The following is a 21,557-nucleotide window of genomic DNA, read 5'->3' on the forward strand; positions in this document are numbered from 1 at the left end:
GTTTACTTACATTATTGTGCTTAACTCTGATGAAATAATTGAGATTGCAGCTGGACAGAACATGTAGCCAACCAAATTTGTAAAAATACCCATTGTTTTATTAGTGTTTTTACCTGTTATGCACATCATTAGCATTGTAAGGAAAGCAAGAGTCATAGTACATATATTTCTGAAAGTAAGCCAACTTTAGAGAAAGCCAACATTATCTTCCTTTCACCCTAAAAGTAAGAGAATTAAAAGTACAACAGAAAGCAAGAATGTTTAGAAAGTCTGTTTTGGAGGCCACTTCAAAAGCATTTGGATGTTACAAATGATCACAGAAATGAATATTAAAAGATGCATAGCTGAATTTTGGAATTGTAGAGGTTTTGGCAAGCAAGTGAGAAGCCCTTTTCACATAGTGTCATCTGTTTTTACTTTTACACTAAAACAGCCCTGCGGTATCCTTTTAAATTGTGTGGGAGCCCCCAGCTGGGCCTCCCTGACTTGTAGTGCAAAGCCCACCAAAATGTAGAAAAACCTTTCCCTCTAAATAGCCAGAGCCATGGGTCAAGAGTTCATGTGTGTATGCCATAGGACAGAGTTGTGTGATTTGTGTAGATTTCACAGGTTGGAAATTTAACCAGCTTGGTCATCATATCGACACCTTCTCCTAGATGAAGAATTCAGACCATCCTGAAAACAAAAGCTCAGCACTGGGACTAATCAGCCTTTAAGATGGAATAAATTAACATTTTAAAAGCAAACCAATCCCCAGCAGTTTCGTTAGCCAGGAAAGGGAAGACTCCACTGAATTCAGTAGAGATTCAGCTGATGACACTGCCCAGGCATATCCCAATGCATGGTGACACAAAGTCAAGAGATGACATCTCCAGTCTTTCAAAGTAAGAATCTCTAGTTTGCCTCCATAGGCTGTTTCATATGGAGATGTCTCTACTGCAACATTCGTTCTCCTCAGTCATTTATTCCTGGAGTTTTGTGTAGAACAGCTGAGTGATTCAGCAGGATGTGGATAGACATTAACAATACAGCTCCGGGCCTTAGGAGCATCACAACATAACCCAGATTCCCATCAACTGCAGTAATAATTGTACATGTTCTGACTTGGCTTCTGCTCATTTCTGCAGCAGCATCTCCAAATGCCACTGCCCATTCCATGGAAGGCTGGAGCTGACCATACTATGTGGTGGGGCAGCAGCCTTTGACATGCCTAGCAGTGAACTACATGCCATGATTCTGAATGCAAACATTTAGGGGCTCAAAGCTCTAGTTTTTAAGTGTTTGAAGCACAAGTTTCGAACAAAGCAGCTTGCAGGAATGCTTGTTTCAAAAAACGAGGGAAATGGAGCATTTGTCCTGAATCCAAACCAGAGTGGTTGCTGACAGAAGGAGGACAGTGGTAAAGGATCAAAGCTATTGCCCAAAAAAAAAAAAAAAGAGGGGCAGTTAAAAGAGAGGGTACAGCAGTATCCTCATTCCTACAGATACTTCCCTGTCTGCAAAACGCTGAGAGAGACTGCACATAAACATTTTTACTGTCATGTCACATGATGGTGCTGCATTGACGGTGATAGATTTCCTGGCAAATGTTTGTGTGGAAACGCAAACATATGGCAGAGTGATCTACTGTGAGGCGGCTCTTTGGACCTTGCCCAGCCCTCCAGGAGTGCTCAGGATCACTGAGAACCAGTAGGTTCCTTACAGTGTGTGTGTGTGTGTGCATGAGAATGTGTGTGACAGGGAAAATGAGTTTGTGTTCAGTGAAATAAAGGAATGTCTGGTGTCTGAGGGATTACACCAGCTCTGTGTGTGTACTTTGCTGCATACAGTTTTACATGATATATGTATACAGTTTAAGCAACATGCAGTATAAATTTAATCTGCCAGTTTTTCATTAGCAGTCTCTAAATGTGCGCAACTACATAGTATTTTTAAGACTGAAATTCTGTCCAGAGAATTCAAAAGCAGGATCTTGCTGGTCATGCAAGTGTGCAGTGAGCAATAATGGGAGCTTTACACTCAGCAGGCTTGCGTGAGTGTGCTTCCTTTCATTGCCTTGTACAGCAGAGAGCTGGGTACACCACATACACAGTGGCCAAATTATTTCTTGTATTGCTGTCAGCAAAATTGCACCAAGGCAGGGCCATTCAGTCTATTGACCTTTGTTACAACTACAATTATTGTAAACTACGTGTTTGCTGAGAAATTAATTCCTTGCTTTAATTTGACACTTTATTAACTTGGGGAAATGAATACAAAATGGACCCATCTTTTGCCTGTTCATTTAAAGTCCGATTGCTGAAACAAACGGACAAACAAATTGCACTAAGTTTATATAATGGCCAGTACTAGATGTAAAACAACTTACAGCTTGTGGTTATAGAACAGCTTGCTGTTACTTGTTTATATTACTGCCTTGAATCTTGATTCTTTTTATCTCCTGTTAACAATGTTAATTTTATGTTATGTGAACATTACTGACATCCATGTAAATAGTTTATATTGGTTTCAATCCTTCTGTACTGGATGCTGAAGTCTACATCCTATGAGTTCCCTAAGCTACCACCGTAAGGTAAAAACTGTCCTGAAAGACTGGGAATGAGCAGAGGACACTGCATGGGAAAGAAAACTGCAGCTTATTTCAGGTTCATACTATTTCTGCCTGAGATTTGTCCTTCACACAGAAGAATGGAAAAATAGATCTCTTCCTGTTGGCAGGTCCAAAATAACATGTAGGTCTAAGCTCTGCTTAAACTGAGGCTTGTGGGACAGCACAATTTAACTAAAAGTCTGGGGTGCCTAATCAGTTGTACCAATTCTTGCCTATCTACTGATCATCTGCTAGCCATGCTCCAGAAGTTCACTGTTGGTCACTGGATGACAAAAAGCAGCTCTGAATGTTCAAACTATTTCTCCTTTTTAGGCACCATGGCCTGCATAGCAACAAACACTGACTTTTATTTTCAGAGGGCCAGCATCTGCCCAGTAGAGCAAACTGCTAGGCCCTCCAGCTGCCAGGCCCCATGAAGCTGCAGAGGGATGATGCAGTACAAGCAATTAACAGAGGTATTACATGAATGGACAGAAGATTGGATATCGCTTTTGATCCCAAAGTTCCTGTTCAGCTGTAGACTGGCATTATGCCCTTTGAAAGTTTTAGTGGGAGGTTTGCCTAAGTAAGACAGGAGTATCATGTCCAGTGGGAGTAGCAGTCTATTAATACCTCTCCATTATAAGGCAATCATTGCCAATTCTGTTTGGCTGCTTCATCTCATAATATTCTCTTTGACTTTCTTAATACTAACCAGCCTAAATATTTTATGTTTGTCTTCAAGCAATATACTAAGCCCTTTGCTGCTACTACTCAGTGAAGATAGGTTATAATTTTTCTCCTGAAAACATTTTTCTTCTGCAACATTGTAGTTCTCTGAACTGCAGTGGGGAGGTTTGGAGTGGGGTTGATGTTCAGTAAAATAGCATCCACTCACACATAAGTGACAACTAAAGAAGAAAATAAGTGGACAGAAACAGGCTATTTCTGTATGAAGCCTCTAGGTTCTAATTACATAGTAATGCTGTCACTTCTCTAGAAATATGTATGTTTCCTGGCTTATAATGATGTCTCTACAAATCTCTGTTAGGATGTGTATTATTTTGTAATATTTATATTGTCTTTTTATCTTATTGTGATTTTACATTTTAGCAACTCAGTTTTTCAGTGATATGAACCAGGAGCAACTTCATTGCATCAAAGTGGATAAAGTGGCACAAACAGTAGCAGAAACAGACCTCTGACTTCTAAGACACCTAGAGCATATTGGCTGTTTGCTAGCAAGCGCAGTAGCCCTGGTTTTTTATTGTAATATTTATTATTTATAAATATATAAGTTTGTGAACTCAGAAGAAGAAAACCATGCCTTCTTTGAAGAGGGCAGTGTGGAGAAAAACAAAGTCAGACTGTGGGGAAAGATACATTATACAACAAAGGGATCACTGAAACACTGGGCAAGGTAATATTAATAATACATTTTAATCTTAATTGTTATTAAACATGATATCTTCATTTCCTCCTCCACATCCTACTCACGACCTTTTCAACCTCTAAACCACTTTAATTCCAGGCTCCTAGGCTAACTCTCACCTGTTAGATGTGTGGCAGACCTCATCAGCCATCCTGGGTTTTCTGGGAGGGATGAAGTTTTGAGAAAGGAATTCAAAAGAAATGAGGTTACAATTCTTAGAAGGACATGTCATGAGCAGAAGTACAGGCTGCAGATCTCTGAGAGACAAATAGGTGAGCAGGATATTAGGTTGGGTTAATGGAGAAACAATCAACATGTGGCTGCCACATGACAAGATGTAAGTAGGAAGGGGCAGACTTGCAGGCCATCACAAGAAACATGATCTGGAGGTAGAGGGTATGTGGAATGTGTGAAGAAATGTGCTTTTAGAAGTTCTCTTGGGAGACAGCTGGAACCAGTTCTTGCATTGTGCCGGGTGGTGTGCTGATCTTTCTGAGTACATCAGGAGGTTTAAGCCACAGCATGTCAAACCAAGTGTGGTGGTGATGGATTCAGCCACTTCAGTCCCTCCCTCCCAGCTTCCTGTCATGCTCTGGAGAGGAAAGGAATGGCTGCCCAGAGAGCTGAGTCCTTGTTTGTTGGGAATGATAGAGGGAGAGACAGTAACTTGCCCTGTTTGCTGCCTGATCAGCCATGGCTTACTTCCCCTGCAACCCATCAGGTATATCATCCATATCCACTTCCCCATCCTACAGGCACTTTTCATCCTACATGGTCATCACCCTCAGCATCACCATAACCACACAGCCTGAGGACTCCCCTCCATGCTTCAAACCCAGTAGTATCTCAGTCCTTACCCCCAAGTCCCTTTGAGCACTCATCATCCAGGAGCCAGGGGGATGATGTAATAAGTCTGGGCAGGATGGGCGTGGGAAGGTGAGAAAAAAGTTCTGGTTTTGGCTGGGATAAGTTAATTTTCTTTATAGCAGCTCCTATGGTGATGTGTTTTGGATTTGTGACTAAGGTGATGCTGACAAACAGGAATGTGTGGGACTTGGTTGCCTACTGGAGTTAACCCACAACAAAGAAGCAGCAGGACACTCAGTCCTGTGAAGTCAAGGTGTAAAACACAGGTATAACAAGAAGAGGATGTTTCCAAGTGACTTTAAAGCAAAGTGCTTTTAAAGAATGGCATATCCTCAAAGGCACTGCTTCGCATGAACTGGAGAAAGAGGGCATGTGGATGGGAGAGGTCAAGAAAGATCTATAGAGGTCATATCTGGAGAAAAGTGCCTTCACAGAGATGAAAAATGCTCATGGAAAAAGGAAGATAGTAAGATTTGGATGTGGCCTAGGTAAAAGATTTTGAGGGAGATGAGCATAAGACACAGTTTATTGATTTGAGTCACTGAGGGTTTGGTGATGTTGCCCCTGAAATAGAGAGGGATGATCTGAAGAAAGTTTCAGAGGTGACATGCTGAGATTTCTACTCTGAGATTTTCTAATGATTTCAACAGAGTTGGGATGACATTCTTGTCATTTAGTTTGCATTCTATTAAACTCTTGTTGATGCCAATCTATCATGGAAGAAACTCCTGGCAGAATTATTAAGTTTTTTCCCTGTGATAACACACATTAGATTGCAGTACAACAGGTGAGATTCAGGGCTTGGGTTCTGGAAGTGTGAATTCTTGAGCAATAGGTACATCCCATCATCAAACTGCTGCTCTTGAGGGGGGTTTTATGGTACAAAGCAGCAGCAATCACCAGAAATTGCATGCTAGCTGCATTATTTCTTTGTTTCCTGGCTTCTGACACTGTTATTCAGGTGATACAAAAGTGAAGTTATGTCTCCTTAAATAAATATGTTCTGTTGTCCATGTTGGGATGTAATTATTCATTAAGTCACATTTCAAAGGCATTTTTGATTAATGTACCAGAGGGCATGTGAGAGAAATCCTTTTCTCCAATATTTATGAGGGGAAACTATGATGGGGTAAGTGTCATGAATCTGGCACTAAATTTATTGTTCTTGTCAACTCTCAACACACTTCTCACCCAATAAATCTCTGAGACTTTAGATGACACGTCTAAAATACTTCTCCAGAGGAGAAATATCTGTTGCAGGTTTTCTTTCTTAGAAATTGTGGCTTTAAAGCTTTAGAGGTGTAGTTTCCCACCTGGCCATTTGAAGAAGCATTTTATAGATTAGCGTATCAAATGGAAAGGTGAGTCACTAGTTTCATTGTAATTAATGACATCTATAACAAAGACTTAAAAATGATGGGAACAGCAAAGTAAATTGTGCAACTTCTGTCCATCAAGATAATCTCCATATCATGTGTAATGTTTATGGAAGTATGAGATTTTGATGAGTGTTTCTCAATAAATAGCTGCTAAAACATCTCACATGACACAAGAGAAAATTCAAACAGTGAAGTTGCGAAGTTAGGTAGTTACATGTTGGGAAATATTCAGGTTGCTGGAAAGGTTTGTGATACAATCTTTAATAATCCTGTGATTTGGGGGGTTTTTCCCCTGTAGAAAATCACAGGCTGGTTACCACTTAGGTAGGTCATAGAGTCCGATACCTGTGAATGCAGTGTGGATTTCCACATAGGCTGATGAGCTAACTGGCAGCACAGTGGTAGATCATTAGTCTTTGTATGGACAACTTGCCAGCAGAGAATGAGATGTACTGGGCTACAGAATTTTGTTAGATAATGTGCAGGTTCTCTTGATTTATACTAAGATACTCTGAAATTTTTGTCTTCTTATACACGTGTCTGCTTTTACCTCATTTTCTTAATCCCTTTCTGCTTTTCTCACATCCTTTCCAGGATGTAGCTCCTGCTTCCCTTCCAGCTTTCCCCAGTTCTCTCACAGGGAGACAGCCATTTTTCCCCTCTCATGAGCTTTGCTTCCACAGTCATCTCCAGTCATGAGGTGAATCACATTCACTTTAGCCTAGAGCATGTTTAGTCCAGACAGAACATGAGGCTTGTTTATTAATCCCTGTTGAGTGTGTACAAATGCTTTTCAGACTCTTGCAACTCAGCTACATTTACATGGTACCTAGAAATTTGGTAATTTTACAATTATTTCTTTTGCTTGCATTGTCAGAAGAGTTTTGATCCATCATTGAAAATTTCAGTTCTAATGGTTAAATTATGAAAGCTAAGCAGGCAACTAAAAACAGAGGTTTGAATTGGAACTTGGTAAGCAGCGCTGACTGTACGCATCTTTTCCCTGATGTAGCTTTAGTTGAAATGCCTGTAGAGAGAAAGGAATGACAGCAATGCATACTTGCTAATAACATTTCCATCCCATACAAACCTTTCCAGCTTATAGTGGAAACCAGAGAGAAAGTTAATTTTAACTGAAGTGCTTCTATCTCTTCTGCCTCAAGGATATGTGTTCACACCTCTGCAACATGTAAAGCAATCACCTTAAATATTGTCTAATTTAATATGATTAGGAGTGTATAACATAAGAAGATTCATGAAACTGAGTATAGATAACTTGCTACAGCCATGATACACACCCTTCTCCCTTCTAAGCTTATTAAAGAGAAAGCTTGAAATCCCCTGGTGAGCTTCTTATCTCCAGTAATTAAAAATATCCTAATGGGCATGGTAAGTGCCTTTCTATGCATGTTGGGGTGGACATAAACCATCATGGCCTCTTTCTGCCTGACATGAAGTAGCTCTGTGATTTCAGACAGTGCTCTCAGACATGTCTTGCACAGGGGAATGGCTCAGTTGTGATTCAGAACAATTTCCTATTAAAATATTTAACAGAGAAGCACTAGCCTACTGTGGTGATAGGCAAAATACTAATCATGGTAATCATCACTGACACATTTTTACATACAGGAAATGCAGAAGGGAAGAAAATTACATCAGCCATAGATACGTAAGTAAAAATACTTTTCTTTTGGTATCTAACGGTAAAGTTGATTGTACAGGTGACCATGCTGCAGAGCATTTGCAGTCTGATCTCAAAAGAGATTTCAGCAGGGAAAGCAAGAATTGTAAGGTGGGCAGGGACAGAATGTTAGAGGCAAATGTAAAAATCCATGTGGCTTCAACAGACACGATATAGGCTTCTCACAAAATGGCAAGTGCAAGATAGCAGTATGAATAGGATTCATGCAGCAGACTGCATGCAAATAGGTGTGTGCAAAACCGTGATCATGGAGTATTTAATGCAAAACTTAGGTATGTTTAAAAATTTATTCATGACTTTGGAAGGTTCTTTTGAATGAGGCCTTTTATGTACACATGCTCTCTTCTTAAAGATTGATCTACACTTTCAAATCAATGAAATCCTTTCACTATGAAAGTATTCAACCAGGAATGTGTAGCTATTTTTTTCCTCTTATGAATTGGGGGGAAATTATCAGAACTAGCTGAAACCTTCTCAATAGCTTAAGAACACTGCTTCCTGGAAATTATCAGGAAAGCAAAGTTCAGTCATGCGGTAATGACTTCAAAGCAGTTACCTCAGACTCCATCTGTGCTGGGTGACTCGGGGTTTCACTACTGACCACACTCCTGACCCTGCCACCTCCCTCACAGTCCTGCTGGGTCTCTGTCATTACCATCTCCTGCTCATACTTGTGTGTACTGCCCTGCTCTGGAAATAGAACACCTCTCTGGCAGGGGGAAAAGTGAGAGAGAACTTGCTATTATCATTCTGGGGAGTTCAGGGGGAAGGAGAGACCCATCCCATGCAGGTCTCCCTTGTTCGGTAAGGACATGGCTGTTGCTGCATCTGTGACCTGCTGATCTTTGTGCCCAAAGCAGACACAGCTCTTGGCTTCTGCAGACTTAGGACCTGGCCTGTGTACATGCAGTGCATGTGTTAGCAAGCCTCTGCACCCCTCCACTCACTGATACGATCTGAAACTACTCTTGAAGTGTTTGGAAGAAACTCTCTTCATTCCTCTTTTCCACTTCTGTGCAGAAGGACTAGATGAACTGGCCTTTGTAAGAGAAGAGAAAGGAACAGAATACAGGTGACCTAGCAGGAGATCTCATTCTTTGTATGCTGTGATGAGTGGCTGAGAGGGTTATGCACACTACCAAATTCCTTTGCGTTTTGTGCCAAGGTGCTTTTCTGTGCTGCTAATGTGTGGAATGTTTGATTTGGTTTTTCATTTGTCAGCAAGGAAATTTGGGGTTTTTTCCTCCCTCTTTTCTCAGCGTCTTAACCATAGCGTGATGGAGGAACTATGTGCAAAGTGTTTAAGAGTTTTCAGCTGGCCAAACCTGAACAGATTTCTTACCTTAGCAACTCATTTATCGTTTGCAGTCTGAACATGAGAGGAAAAGAGAGCTGCATCCTTGCATGTCCGTGGGATGAGTTTTCTTGGGAGCTCCAGTATATGATTATCTTCACTGCAGACTAGAAACATTATTCATTCACTGCATTCTCTACAGACACCAATGTTGGGACAAAAGGAAATAAACGTTGTACACATTGCAATGAGATGTTTCAATTCTGTATCTAGTCACTTCCAATGTTGCTATTTTGACATTAGCAATACATTGTTGTTTGGGTGTGTGTATATAAAGTGCAGAGTTTCCTTTTGCAATAAATTGGCACACATCCTGCTCCTTCCTGATATAAGGTCACTAAGTAAGTTACTAGAAAGAGCTATGAGATATCTCATATCTCATATCTGAGATGAAAAGCAAACAATGCATTGGAGAGAAAAAGCCAGCTCCACCTCTAGTAAGTATTCTGGGGGCAGGGCTGGTTTGGGGAAGTAATAGAGGAATCGGAGGTAAGACAGCACATAGGATTATTCTGGACAGACTCAGATCAGAGTCCCAATCTCCTATACTCAGAGATTTTATATTACGTTTTTCTGAAGGGAATTTGAAATTAGTCATCAGTTTAAAAGGATACAAAATCCTATTTGATGTGAAAGTGAAAGTGAGTTGTTTGGCCAGATGTATATACTGCAGGTGGCTGCACTGGCAACCCTGTCACTGATCAGTACTTCAGGAATAGGTAACAGCACTGAGCACAGTGCAGGCTAATCATCTAAATGTTTAGCCAGCTTTTTGGAATTCTTTTTCCATTATTAGTCTGCTACTGATACCTGAGCTAATGATTTTACAGCAATGCTTCCACCAGCAGGGAAGTGCTTATCCTTTTTTATGACCCAGAGTGAAAACTTTCCTGACTTACATACTAGCAGCAGCAGCATTTGGGCTCCAGAGCCACATCTGGGGGCACCATAAACAGCAAGTTTTCTTGGTCCTGTGCCAGCCCTGGAACAGGTGCTAGAAAAAACATTTATTTGTCTTCTTTTTCTGCTATTACCAGCCCTTGCAGATTGGAAGTGCTCTCTGTGGTCCATCTACTCCCTCCGCTAGACATGACCCTACAGTCTTCAGCCATCTATTTCCTTCTCCATCAGCAGGAACTGCCTGTGCCCTGGTGCTTTCCTTGCGAGTCAAAAGAGTACCAGCCAGAGCTGTCTCCCTAAACCCAAAGAGGACAGCTGCCATCTTCAGTGTGGCAATGGCTGGGGAAGCTATTGCTAGAGTTTCAGACAGACCTGCAGAAAAACCTTTTCTAAACTTTGCTGCTTATCACGCACCTTGCAGGTGCCTTTCTAATTTTGCTCCACTAGATAATGCTTGAGTATAATAAATGTCAATAATAATTCATGTTTGAGCATTACAACTGAACTGGTAACATTATGGTAAAAAGCAGCAATATCTGGGATTTGTGAGTTACCAGTGCTTCCCTTCCACGGGGAAAACCTGGCATTAGCTGGCAAGCGCCAGATCCCAAACCCTCTGTGAGGGGAAGCCCTTGTGCAGCTCCGAGGTCCATGGCTTGGCGGCTGTGGGTTTCAGTTTTAAGCTGAGAAGGCAGGTGCAGGGTCTGGCGGTGGAGAAGAGGCTGGCTACAGAAACTGGGACAGCCTTGTCTTTAGGAGCCAGGCTCTTGCCTAGGGTCTGCTCAGGCTGCTTGGCATGGAGAGGGCTGAGGAGGGCTCTGCGGGCAGCCGGAGGAGCCGGGCCGTGCCGGGCCGGGCCGTGCCGGGCCTGGGCCTCATGCCGGGGCTCCAGGGCGCTGCCAGGCCCGAGGGCCGGGCGCCTTCGGCCGGGGAAGCGGGCGCCCTGCTGCCAACGCCGGCCGGCTTCTCCTCGCCGCCCAGCCTCCATGTCGGGCGCGCATAAAGAACCATGTCATGCTTCAGCGGCAAGGGAGGGCCGGGCGGGACTGGAGCGCTCTCTGCTCTCCTATTTTCATAGAAACCGATCTGTGTACCTAGAAAATAACAGGAAGGGAAAGCGCGGGGGGAGGCGCGGGCGGGGTGGTGGGGGGGGATAAGAAGATCCTGTTTTCGGTCGCTGCCCGAGGAGTAATTCGTCGGAGACGGCTCCATATTCCCGGGGCCGCGGCGGCTGCGGCGGGGATGGAGCGGGCGGCGCGGGCGGCGTAGCCCAGCGCGCACGGGGGGGCCGCGGGCAGCGCCGCGCCCGCCGCCGCCGCGGGGCGAGGGCTCCCCGGCCGCCCCCGCCCGGCCAGCCCGCTCCCTGGTACCGGGGGCTGCTGGGGTTGTGTCCAAGGCCTCCCCCTCCCCCGCGTACACACTCACACACACAGACACACGCACACACACTCACACTCACACACACCCCATCTCCTCCTGCCGCCGCCGCCGCCGCCGCCGGAGAGATCGGGGATCGCCCGCGGCCCGGCCCCGCTCCCGGCTGCGCCCCGTGCCCCGGCGCATCGCACCCCGCGGGGGCTCGCCCGGCTGCCCCCGGGGCGGCGTGCGCGGGGCGGGGGGTGCGGGAGGGCGGGGGGACACACGGCGGCTCCCGCGGCGGCTCCCGATGGCTCGTCCGCGGCCCCGAGAATACAAGGCTGGAGACCTGGTGTTCGCCAAAATGAAGGGGTACCCGCACTGGCCGGCCCGGGTGAGTACCGCGGCGGGGGCGCCCGGCCCCGCACCGCCGCCCCCCTCGCCCCGCGGCCGGGCGGACAGCGGCCGGGCCGCGGCCAGGAGCCGCCGGAGGCCCCAGCTCCGGCCCCGCCGGACGGGGGGCCGCGGTGCGCGCCCACCCCGCTATTATTGTGCATCTTTTCTTTGATCTGTAGATTTCTCCCCGGCCCCCCGGGAGGAGGAGGAGGAGGAGGAGGAGGAGGAGGAGGAAGGGGGAGGGAGGGGGGCGAGCGCGGGCTGTACCTGGGTTGTTATCGCGGGGAGGAGGCTTGGGGAGCCGGCAGCCCTGCCTGCATGACAACGATGCTGTTTATTATGCGCCCTCCCTCGCCCCGGCCCCCGGCTCCCCCGGGAGACAGAGGGGCCCCGCCGCGCCCCCCGGCCCGGGGCAGGGCAGGGCAGGGCAGGGCAGGGCAGGGCAGGGCAGGGCTGCCGCCGCCCCCGGGCTACAGCGGCCCAGGGACCGGGCGGGACAGCGCTGCGAACCGGGCCCGGGGACCTGCGGGGAAGGGGCACGGCCGGGGCAGAGACGGGGCTGGAGGGGACGAGGCCCGGGGACAGGCTGAGGGTGTCCCCGGGGGGCTCGGTGAGGCGCAGAGGTTGGGTGAGGTGAAGCGGGTCTGGCTCTGGCAGCCCCCAGCCCAGGTGCCACCCCGCTGCACCCAGGCTTTTTGCGAGTGGCACCTCCCGCCGCACCTTGTCCTTTACTGGGCTGACTTTCTTTCACAGGCCTTTGTCATTTTTTGTTTTACGCTGCCGTGATACAACTGAGGTGCGAAAGCATCGCGGTCATTTGGTGGTCCGATAAGCGCTGATTGTACTTGAACATCCATTTCTGGTGCTGCCACAATAACGCAGGGCAGAGCTTTCCCTGGGGGGTCTGGTACTGGCACACTTACTTGGCCTGTCCCTTCCCTCCTCTTTGGTCACTGTTGTGTAAACTCACTAAGTAACACGTGTTGTGGGAACTCTTGGCAGGCATCAACCAGTGAGTCTGTATTTACTTGTCTTCCCCAGCCTTGCTGGGATGCTTGGGTTGTGCTTCATGCCATCATTCGATAGTCAAGGAAAGTTGCTGTTCTTTATAGACTGCATGAAGGTAGAGAAGAGTTGTATGCAACCTGCAGGGAAACATAGATGAGCAGGGTAGAGATGGACCAACATTTAGCATGACCCTTGGCAAGAAAGCCCTGGAAAAGGATGGATCTAAGTGCTGGAAAGGTGTCCTGAGCAGAACTGAGGAAGCAGAAGTGGTGTTGAACAGCAGACACCGTACAAGGAGGGAAGGCCAATACAGGAGGCTTGAGCAAAGGTTGGTGAAAAAAGCATAGTGACAGAGTTCTAAATATCCAGAAGCCTGGTAATGAGGTGGTGCATGCAATTATTTTGGCAGAGCAGGCTAAAATTAGCATGCAAAAGGCCGAACATAATCAACAACGGGTTGTGGTTTTATAATTCTATCATTATACAGGTTGGTGGATATACTACCTAAAAAATGGCAATTTATGTCAGCAGAACAGCATGAGCCACTGAAAATTGACTTCTTTCCTACCTCTGTCATGGTTTAATTTACTGTGAAAATTTTAATGTGAACAGTTGAGACCATTACCACATTGAAGCATGTTAATCCCTTTCCTTTTTGAGCCTTTGTAAAGTTCCCATTTGTTTACTCAGAAGCAGAACAGGGCCTTTTGTTTTAATGGCATTTTCTTTCCTTTCAAAAAATCATTACATGCTATGCAGCTGGTCATAGCTTTTGACTGGGTTGCTAAATAGGCACCTGAATGGCAATAATAATAAAATGTAACTTTGTACAGCAAAGTACATCTTGACTAGGAAAAAATAGGTGTGCTGTTCACATAACTCACTTCCTTTGTGCAGAGTAACAGGATGTAAAGTTCAAGTGAAGGCGAAGCAGTCTCTAGTTTTAACATGACTTATCAAGTAGAGCCAAAACCTGTAGAGAGCCCAGAGTCTACCATTAGGTAGGAATAGAGCTGTCGGGAGAGGGGAGCATTAGTACTGGGTGTTAGTTCAGCAGTGTCAAGAGGCACAGAATGTGCTCCTGTAACTTGTGATGCCATTATATACAACTTCATGGTAGATCAGTCTGGTGTCTGCCTGAACCTTGTTAAAATTACAGTTCATGCCATCTTTGCTAGGACTTTTCTTCATCTTGGTTGCCAAGTTTTGCCTGATGCACATTTTCTTCAGTGAAGAAAAAGCCTAGTGAGGACATTAGTCTTTATTTTGTTTCCCAGAAAACATTATTGCATACAAATAAGGAGAAAATAAATATTTGAGTTGAGAATGCAACTCAGATACTCTGATTAACTGAATGTCATTTATCTAGGGGATTCACTTGTTTCCAGATCCTTGAGTGGTTGCTAGCTACTTCTCTGTTCATTATGCAATTAGCCTGTTTGATCTTTGTATTCTCATAAAAACTTCTATATTTCATGCTAATATAGTAGCTTAATAACACAAGTAACAATACATTTAAATGGCAGTGTTATTACCCCTACCAAGTGGTGTTTGGCATCTCTGAGACCTTTGGCACGAATTTCCTGTCTAGGGACAAACTTCTTAAACTGTGTTTAATAAACCTGCAAAGTGTTAGAGCAGGACAGAAGTGATCTGCCTGCCCTTTAATGAAACACACAGACAGAGCTGACCTGGCTCAGAATCAGCTGTATATTTTTGTGCACATGGGTAGTGTCATGCTGAGGAGGTAGCTCTGATCCCAGAGGCTCCAGCAGCTGGAGTGCAGATCTGCCCCCAGCTCAGTGACTCCTGTCTCTCACTGAGACAGTGCTTGTGGGCTCAGCCAGCTCCACGTGCCACAGCAGCACAGACAAACCCAGCACAGGCAGCACTCTCAAGTCCTACAACATTTGCTTCCCACCCCCTCTCTTTGGAGCTATGTTGATCCAGTGATCAGTAAGAACAAGCCTGAAAAACCCAACTTCCATCCCTGTGAGTAAAGAGAGAAAAAACATGCAGAAAGGGGCTAAATAGTGATGAAACACCGGGGCACCATTGGAAAAATTGTGTTTTATAACTGATGGAATGCTTTAGCAGCCAAACTGCAGTTTAACGTTTCTTTGTGGGTTGGTCTAGAATTCATTTGAGAAGGGTGGAATTTGCCACACTTGGCCAAAACAGTAATGGCAACATACCTGATGGCTGAAAGAGATCACTTAGGTCTTATTACCTGGAAGGGTTGCTTTGCATTTTGGTACGACAGTTTCTTGTGCAAAGCCAATATTTCCTTTAGCTTGACTGGAAGACAACAAATAGGTTTAGAATTGTATTGAAATTTAAAAATAATGGTAGAGGAAATACAGTTTGATTTAACATGGGTTTTATGTTCATGATGGCTGTTGTCTTCAGATGCTGGTCAAAAAAGCAGAATAAATACTAACTGGCCAGGTCATCAGTTGATGTAATCCAACACATAAGCAACTGTGTATCCAGAGAGCACGCGAAAAGAGAGGGATGATACAATTGTGGTTAAAATGTTGAACCTAAGAATTTCGCTCATTGTACATTTCATGAGTGGTCTTTGCCTTTGAAGCACTAAATCCCCCTGTGTCTTATTTCCTTGTTTGTAAAAGACAGTTAACAACACTTTTCCCCTTAAAAAGGTGTTGTGGAGACAAAAGCACTAACGTTTATGAGTTTCTTTGATACTGCTGTGATAGGAGCTGTATTAGCACACACAGAAAAATCTCTTTCTTCAGATACCCTAGTTTATCTGGGATAAATGTCCTGGTTTATTGAGAAATTGCCCCTTGAATAGTCACTGAGATGAGATAAAAGGGGAAAACTAGTGGTAGATTCAGAAAGATCAATAATGGTGTTTGTTTTATGAGTGACCCTGAAGAAACAATAGGCACTTAGTTGCTGAAATTAGCTGCTGATTTAAAAATAGGAAGGAAGCTGTTAATGCAACTGTAGAGAGCAGAGAAAAAGTCTGGAATGACCTCAATAAAATAAGAACATGCCCAAATAAATGGCTGATGCCATTACTGAACAGAAGTCTAGGACTGTGCAACTTTGGAAACAAGAACTGTATTTGGATAAGCACCAGGAGTTTGTGTAGTGATGGCAAAGTTTTTTTTGGGTAATACAAGAAATCCAAGCAGGTAAGGCAATGTATTTTAGTGTAAAACACATGGATTTTTAAAGCTGTTTAGAACACGTTGTGCTGGGAGGAGAACACAGCCTTTAAAGTGTTGGTGTCACACCATTATGAAGGTGTATTTACTATCTTGTCTGGGCAAATTTCCTATTTCCTGGACTCCTGCTTGTCTTGCCCAGATCCTTTATTGCTACTTTGAATTAACACATACTTTAACTCCAAATTTGTTAGTTAGCTAAAAATTCTCCTATGAATGTCACTATTAAAATGCACCTGCCAATAGCAATGGCTGAATGGGATTTGGGGCACTTCAATCTATTAGAGCTGCAAATGGATGTGAAATTTTCAGTATATTGCTTAGAGTAATACATAGTAAATGCTGTTGTTTTAATGGGAACTAGTGTCAGTGGCAGGTTGAGCATCATAATGTAGTGATAGTTTTTAGCTGAATGTGTATTTTTAGTATTGTTGACTATGTCCCTCCTCCAAAAAGGCATGAGAGTAAGGCACCTGAAAGTATCAACTAAAATAATTCAAGGGGAGGGTTTAAATGTAAGCTTATGCTTATAGACTGTGTTAGATGACAGCCTAGGAAGGCTCATAACTCTATGGTATCATAATGAAATATAATGTTAAACACTATTAAAAGAAATTACTGCTACAGGGTGACAGAAGACGCTCAGTATCAGTAAAAAAAAATTTTAAATATATTTTGGACACCCCTATGCAGGCATTTTAGTAAATGAGCCTCTGTCATCCAGTTCAGTGAAGTATGGATGGAGCTAGTGGGTTGACTGTGGTGCAGCTGTAGGTGTAGGACCAAGGCCCATGTTCTGACATAATTTGATAAAGTGCAAGGTACAGAAACAACTTTGGTCTGTTATAATGGCAAGGATGACAGCTTGCAAATATTGAACTCTCAAACAAATCACAGAAGAAAGGTTCTGCATTTTAAGTGTTTGATATTTGAAACAGACCATTTGTTTTTGTATTAATATTAGAAGAAGGGAAGGTGGGTTTTTCCCTGGCAGGGTTTATCTTTTTTGGCAAAGAATGACAGACAAAAATCAGATTAGATCCAGAGAACTTCAAAGGGTCCATCGAAATAGACAACAGATCTTTCTCTGTGTTTTTCTGCCAAAACTGGCTGCAGTCTTTTGAGCTTTTCTCCTTGGCCATTTGGGACCTGTCCAGTCCTTCACCATGTGCTTTTCTCCTTTCCTCCTTTTGGTTGCTTTGGTTTATGACCTCACTTTTACCATGTTACTAAATGTGAGTCCCCTGGGACTTCTCCTTTACCAACTCAGACCTTCTTCAGTCTCTCTCCCTCTTTAATTATGTACCTCACTCATACATCAGTCCTTGGAGATCTGCAAACAATTTTTCCTGGCAGGTCTCTGTTTGTTCCTTTCTGAGATGAGACATGATTTGCTGATCACTGAGGTCTGTCTTACCCCAGGAACTGATGGTGAGGTCATGCCTTTTTCAGGCAGCACTTCCATGAGTTCTGCTGTGGTTCATTGGAGGAGAGCATATTTAAGGCAGTGAGTCCTTTATGGAGTAGTTTTTAGTTTCTAATTCTTCTGCACCACATTGACACATGTTGCTCAGACAGCATTTGAACTTATTTGCACATACCTTGTCATATCCTAGAGTGGGGGTGAATGCATTTTCAGTGACTTAATCAGTTCGTTGGCTACTGATTTCTTTGTTTCCTAAAACAAAAATAACAAGAAAAAGTATAAATTCTTCTAGTGTTTGGAAAGTAGGGAACTTCAGCAGCTGATGGTCTTTCTCTGGTCTCCTGCATTCAGTTTTAAGCGTGAATTAAAAACTATTTCATCTGAGGATTGTAGCATAAAATGTCATAATTTTTATACATGAGGTTGAACCATACCTTACAGTAAAGCCTTTGCTCTTGTTTGACAGATGAATCATGTTGGGGCCAATATGTTCCATGTTTGTTGTTAGCACGGCAGGGGTATATGGGGAAACATCTTTAAAATTCAGTTCTTTAAATCTGTCTATTGGTCTTTTTTCCTCTTTAATTAGTTTAAATAATTAGCCCCAAATGTGCAAGTCTGATCTTTTTGTGTAAATGACAATACATGAATACATTTTCTCCTGCAGTGTCAGAATTTTAAGTCCAGATGAAGCTAACACAGAATAATTGTTGAGGCAATAGGCAACTGAAGTTTTTTCATACCCATACTCTACAGACTTTCTGTTAGATACTTTTCCTTGTTACTTTGAGGACACTGAATAATTTTCATCAACTGATCTCATGGAAATCATTGGATATATATTTTGGATGAAAGAATAGCATCCATTTCAGTGAAATCTGTAGTCTATCAAGTCAATCTGTATGTTGCTGCTACAAAAAAGATAGGAGAAATATTAGTTTCCCCTCATTAATTTACAGATCTCTTTATTTTATTGGGTAAAGAACGTTTTGGGACCCCCCAGCTGGAATGAACGTTTTGTACACAACAAAATGAAGACAGATGTTTCAGGCTTAGCTCTTCATTTCCTGATTTTCCTGTCATAATAACACATTAACAAGTCTTCCTGCGCTTAGGATAATAAAAATCTTGTAAGCAAGTGATTGCTGACAGTAAGTATATACAATTGTCATTTGAGGATAGATGAGAGGACTTCCTGATAAAGATGGAGAAGTGATAATGATGAGGAAAGGTTGGACATTTTAACTGTTCGAATGGTGCTGTCTGAGCTGTAAAAACCTTTCCACTGTGTACTTGAGAGACATAAAGGAGAAGGAGCCTGCCTGAGGCCTCTCAGTAATACTGTAATTTGAGTGATAAATATAGCAACAAACACTGGGAAGTAGTCTGTGTGGAGCAGGCAGGAAGAGGTTGTGGAGATGGCTTTTTAAAGGTGTTGGGAGTTAGCTGAACATCAGTACTTTGCTGCTTCTTTAGGTACCTTGGTACTTTCCAAGGCTGCCCCTGTGCTATCCATCTCTGATCCCTGCATCCTGTGGATGTGTTGGTGTGTGTACAGACACACCTGTCCTGTGCACAGCTACACAGGCTCCCCTGGGAAAGGTGAGATGCTTAAAGCACAGGTGTAGCACATGATCAGGACATCAGCTGGCTCAGGACTCCAACAGAGGCAGCATCAACTGCAGTAGTTTGGCTGAAGCACAATAGCAGCAATGAGAATGAACAGTTATTTGAAAGATTCCAAGAAATATTTGGCAAACAAGAGAGTATCATGAGGTAAAGCTTTTAAAACTTAAAGAAGGAAACAGATCCTTGCTTCCTCCTCTTGGGAAGGTCTCTGCAGTACTGGCTTTGCACATCTGAGATTGTTTCATTCATTTGTGGAGCAGCCAGTTCTAAACCTGATACTGAAATTTGATATAAACTGCAGATTCATTTCCAGTTTTCCTTTCTTGTACTCAGACTGTTTGACATGACAGGCTTGATAATACTTTTGCCTGAAGGGTATATGAGGCTTGACTTTGGGATTTTGTTTGTTTGTTTGGGTCTTTTTTGTTCTAGAAAACAAAAGGGAGGTAAGAAATTGAGGAAATAGTGAAGCATCTTAACAAAACAATGAACTTCCTGTGATGTAGTTCCTATTGCCCCAGACTGAAGTTCCCCATCCTTCAAGTGGTCTCAGGTCAACCCAAATATTATCCTTGGCATCAGTGCTTCTCCAAAAAGACACGTAATGTCCTTGAATTTCAGAAGGATTTTATCTCTGCCTCCTGGCCTTTTGTAAAGCTCTGCTGAAATCTGAAAATGCCTTCAGAGCCAACATAAAGGGAGGAGATGACGTACTCTGCTCTGGGCAACACAGAGCCCAATGTTAGAAAGGACAGGTGTCTATAGACTTTGGTCTCTGCCTTAGAAAAGTACATTTAAATCTCTTTCAGCTTTCTATCAGCAGATTGAAAGGTTAATTAACATACATCTGTAGCCCCGACAATGCAAACTGGAAACAACTGTTTATTTTGCCTTGCAGCAATGTGTAAAAATCCTAGAGAGAGGCCGTTTGCCAGCTCTGGTTTGGCTGCTTGAATAGAAGACATCATATAATAAAAGAGGAAAAACAGGGCAAGGAATATCATACACCAAAGAATTTCTTTAGGACCATCAATTAACAAAACATCCTACATGCAGCGGAGTAAGTAGGGCCTGGGAGGAAGGAAAAAATTCCAGGCTGTAGGGATCTTGCAGATATCACTGTGATGTCACTGATGTCAAGTAGGAAACTGTGTGTCAGCCTTTAAAGTCACGAACTTCATCCTCCTTGGGCTTGGAAGGCACCTACCTATCAAGCCACTTAAAATACAGAGAGTAAAACTACACCGAAAGCAATGAGTAGAAGAAACTTTAAATCTGGGAGAGCTCAAGATACAATTGCACAATAATGCAAACCATTTCTGGGAATCAATCCCGTATCAGACTGGATTACTAAATGTACTAAATATAAGTACATATTGAAACTTAATAATAACACAGGGAGTGACCTTAAAGAGATGTGTTGCATCAATCTGGAGATGCAATCCAGGTGGGAGAGGCAGGAAAGTGCAGATAGAGGAGCAAATGCTATAGCTGCAAAGAACAACTCAGGAGTTGCTGTTATTTCCTTGATATGCTGATGTGTTTTGTATACAAAGTCATTGGAATCAAGCAGCTCTTTTTTGCTAGCTTTTCTTCAGCTTCACAAAATTTTTATTTTACAGCATTCACACCATAAAGGGTTACTGTCAACCACTTCTTTTAATTCTTGGAGGGCAATGTATCTTCCTCATCTGGAATCTCCTTCACATGAAGAAGACAAAGATCCAGGTCTCCATTCCTGACTGTTTCCCTAGTCTCTAACCTGTTGTTTGATAACTCAGAGAAAGTTCCTGCAGCTCCTCTTCCACTTAATCCTCTGGGGAAGGTTTGGATGCAGGGCACTTACAGTGCACCTTTTGCATGGCACTATGGGCATCTTCCCTTGCAGCAGCTGTGGGGTGGGAGCAAGGGAGGGAGGGAGGCAGCCCTGGAGCAGTGTTTGGCCCCACGTGTGCCATGGGTTGTCTGTCCTGACAAAGCAGCACAAGGTGATGCCAGAAAGCAGAGCACTGTACCTCGAAACGAGATTTGTATCCTTCCTTCTCTTGAGTTTTGCCTTTCTCTTTCCTGCTTCTTGTGCAGAGACCACCCAGGCACCATGGCTGAGGGGGTCCAAAGCCAGCAGACACAGGGGGCTGTGTTTTGCACCCCATAGCAAAAGAAAAGCTGTCCATGTATGGCCTCCTTCCTTCCTTGGGATAGAATTTGTTGCTGAGCACTGTGTGTAAATCAATCCCACAAGCCCCACTGATTTTGGTGTGTGCACTGCCCTGAGTCTCTGTGTATGTTTTCCTTAGCTTCATTTAGCATGTTCCCAGTCT

At 43.7% G+C, this 21,557-nt stretch overlaps 1 protein-coding gene and 1 long non-coding RNA gene across 2 annotated transcripts in view; one reads left to right on the plus strand and one right to left on the minus strand.

The window, feature by feature from the left end:
* Positions 1 to 8,243: 8,243 nt before the first annotated feature.
* Positions 8,244 to 12,400, minus strand: LOC146432686 (uncharacterized). Its single transcript, XR_014854294.1, has 2 exons — positions 12,244 to 12,400; positions 8,244 to 11,318 (listed from the first exon to the last, which is right to left on the minus strand). It is a non-coding gene; the product is annotated as an uncharacterized LOC146432686 (long non-coding RNA).
* Positions 11,410 to 21,557, plus strand: part of HDGFL3 (HDGF like 3) — a 38,287-nt gene continuing 28,139 nt past the window's right edge. The window contains exon 1 of the mRNA XM_085070510.1: positions 11,410 to 11,974. Within this exon, the coding sequence (XP_084926636.1) occupies positions 11,891 to 11,974 (84 nt within the window). The 5' untranslated portion in view covers positions 11,410 to 11,890. The remainder of the gene's footprint in view (positions 11,975 to 21,557) is intronic.

Source organism: Lichenostomus cassidix, chromosome 10 (assembly GCF_008360975.1).
Source record: "Lichenostomus cassidix isolate B80296 chromosome 10, HeHo_3.0, whole genome shotgun sequence".
Classification (NCBI taxonomy): domain Eukaryota; kingdom Metazoa; phylum Chordata; class Aves; order Passeriformes; family Meliphagidae; genus Lichenostomus; species Lichenostomus cassidix.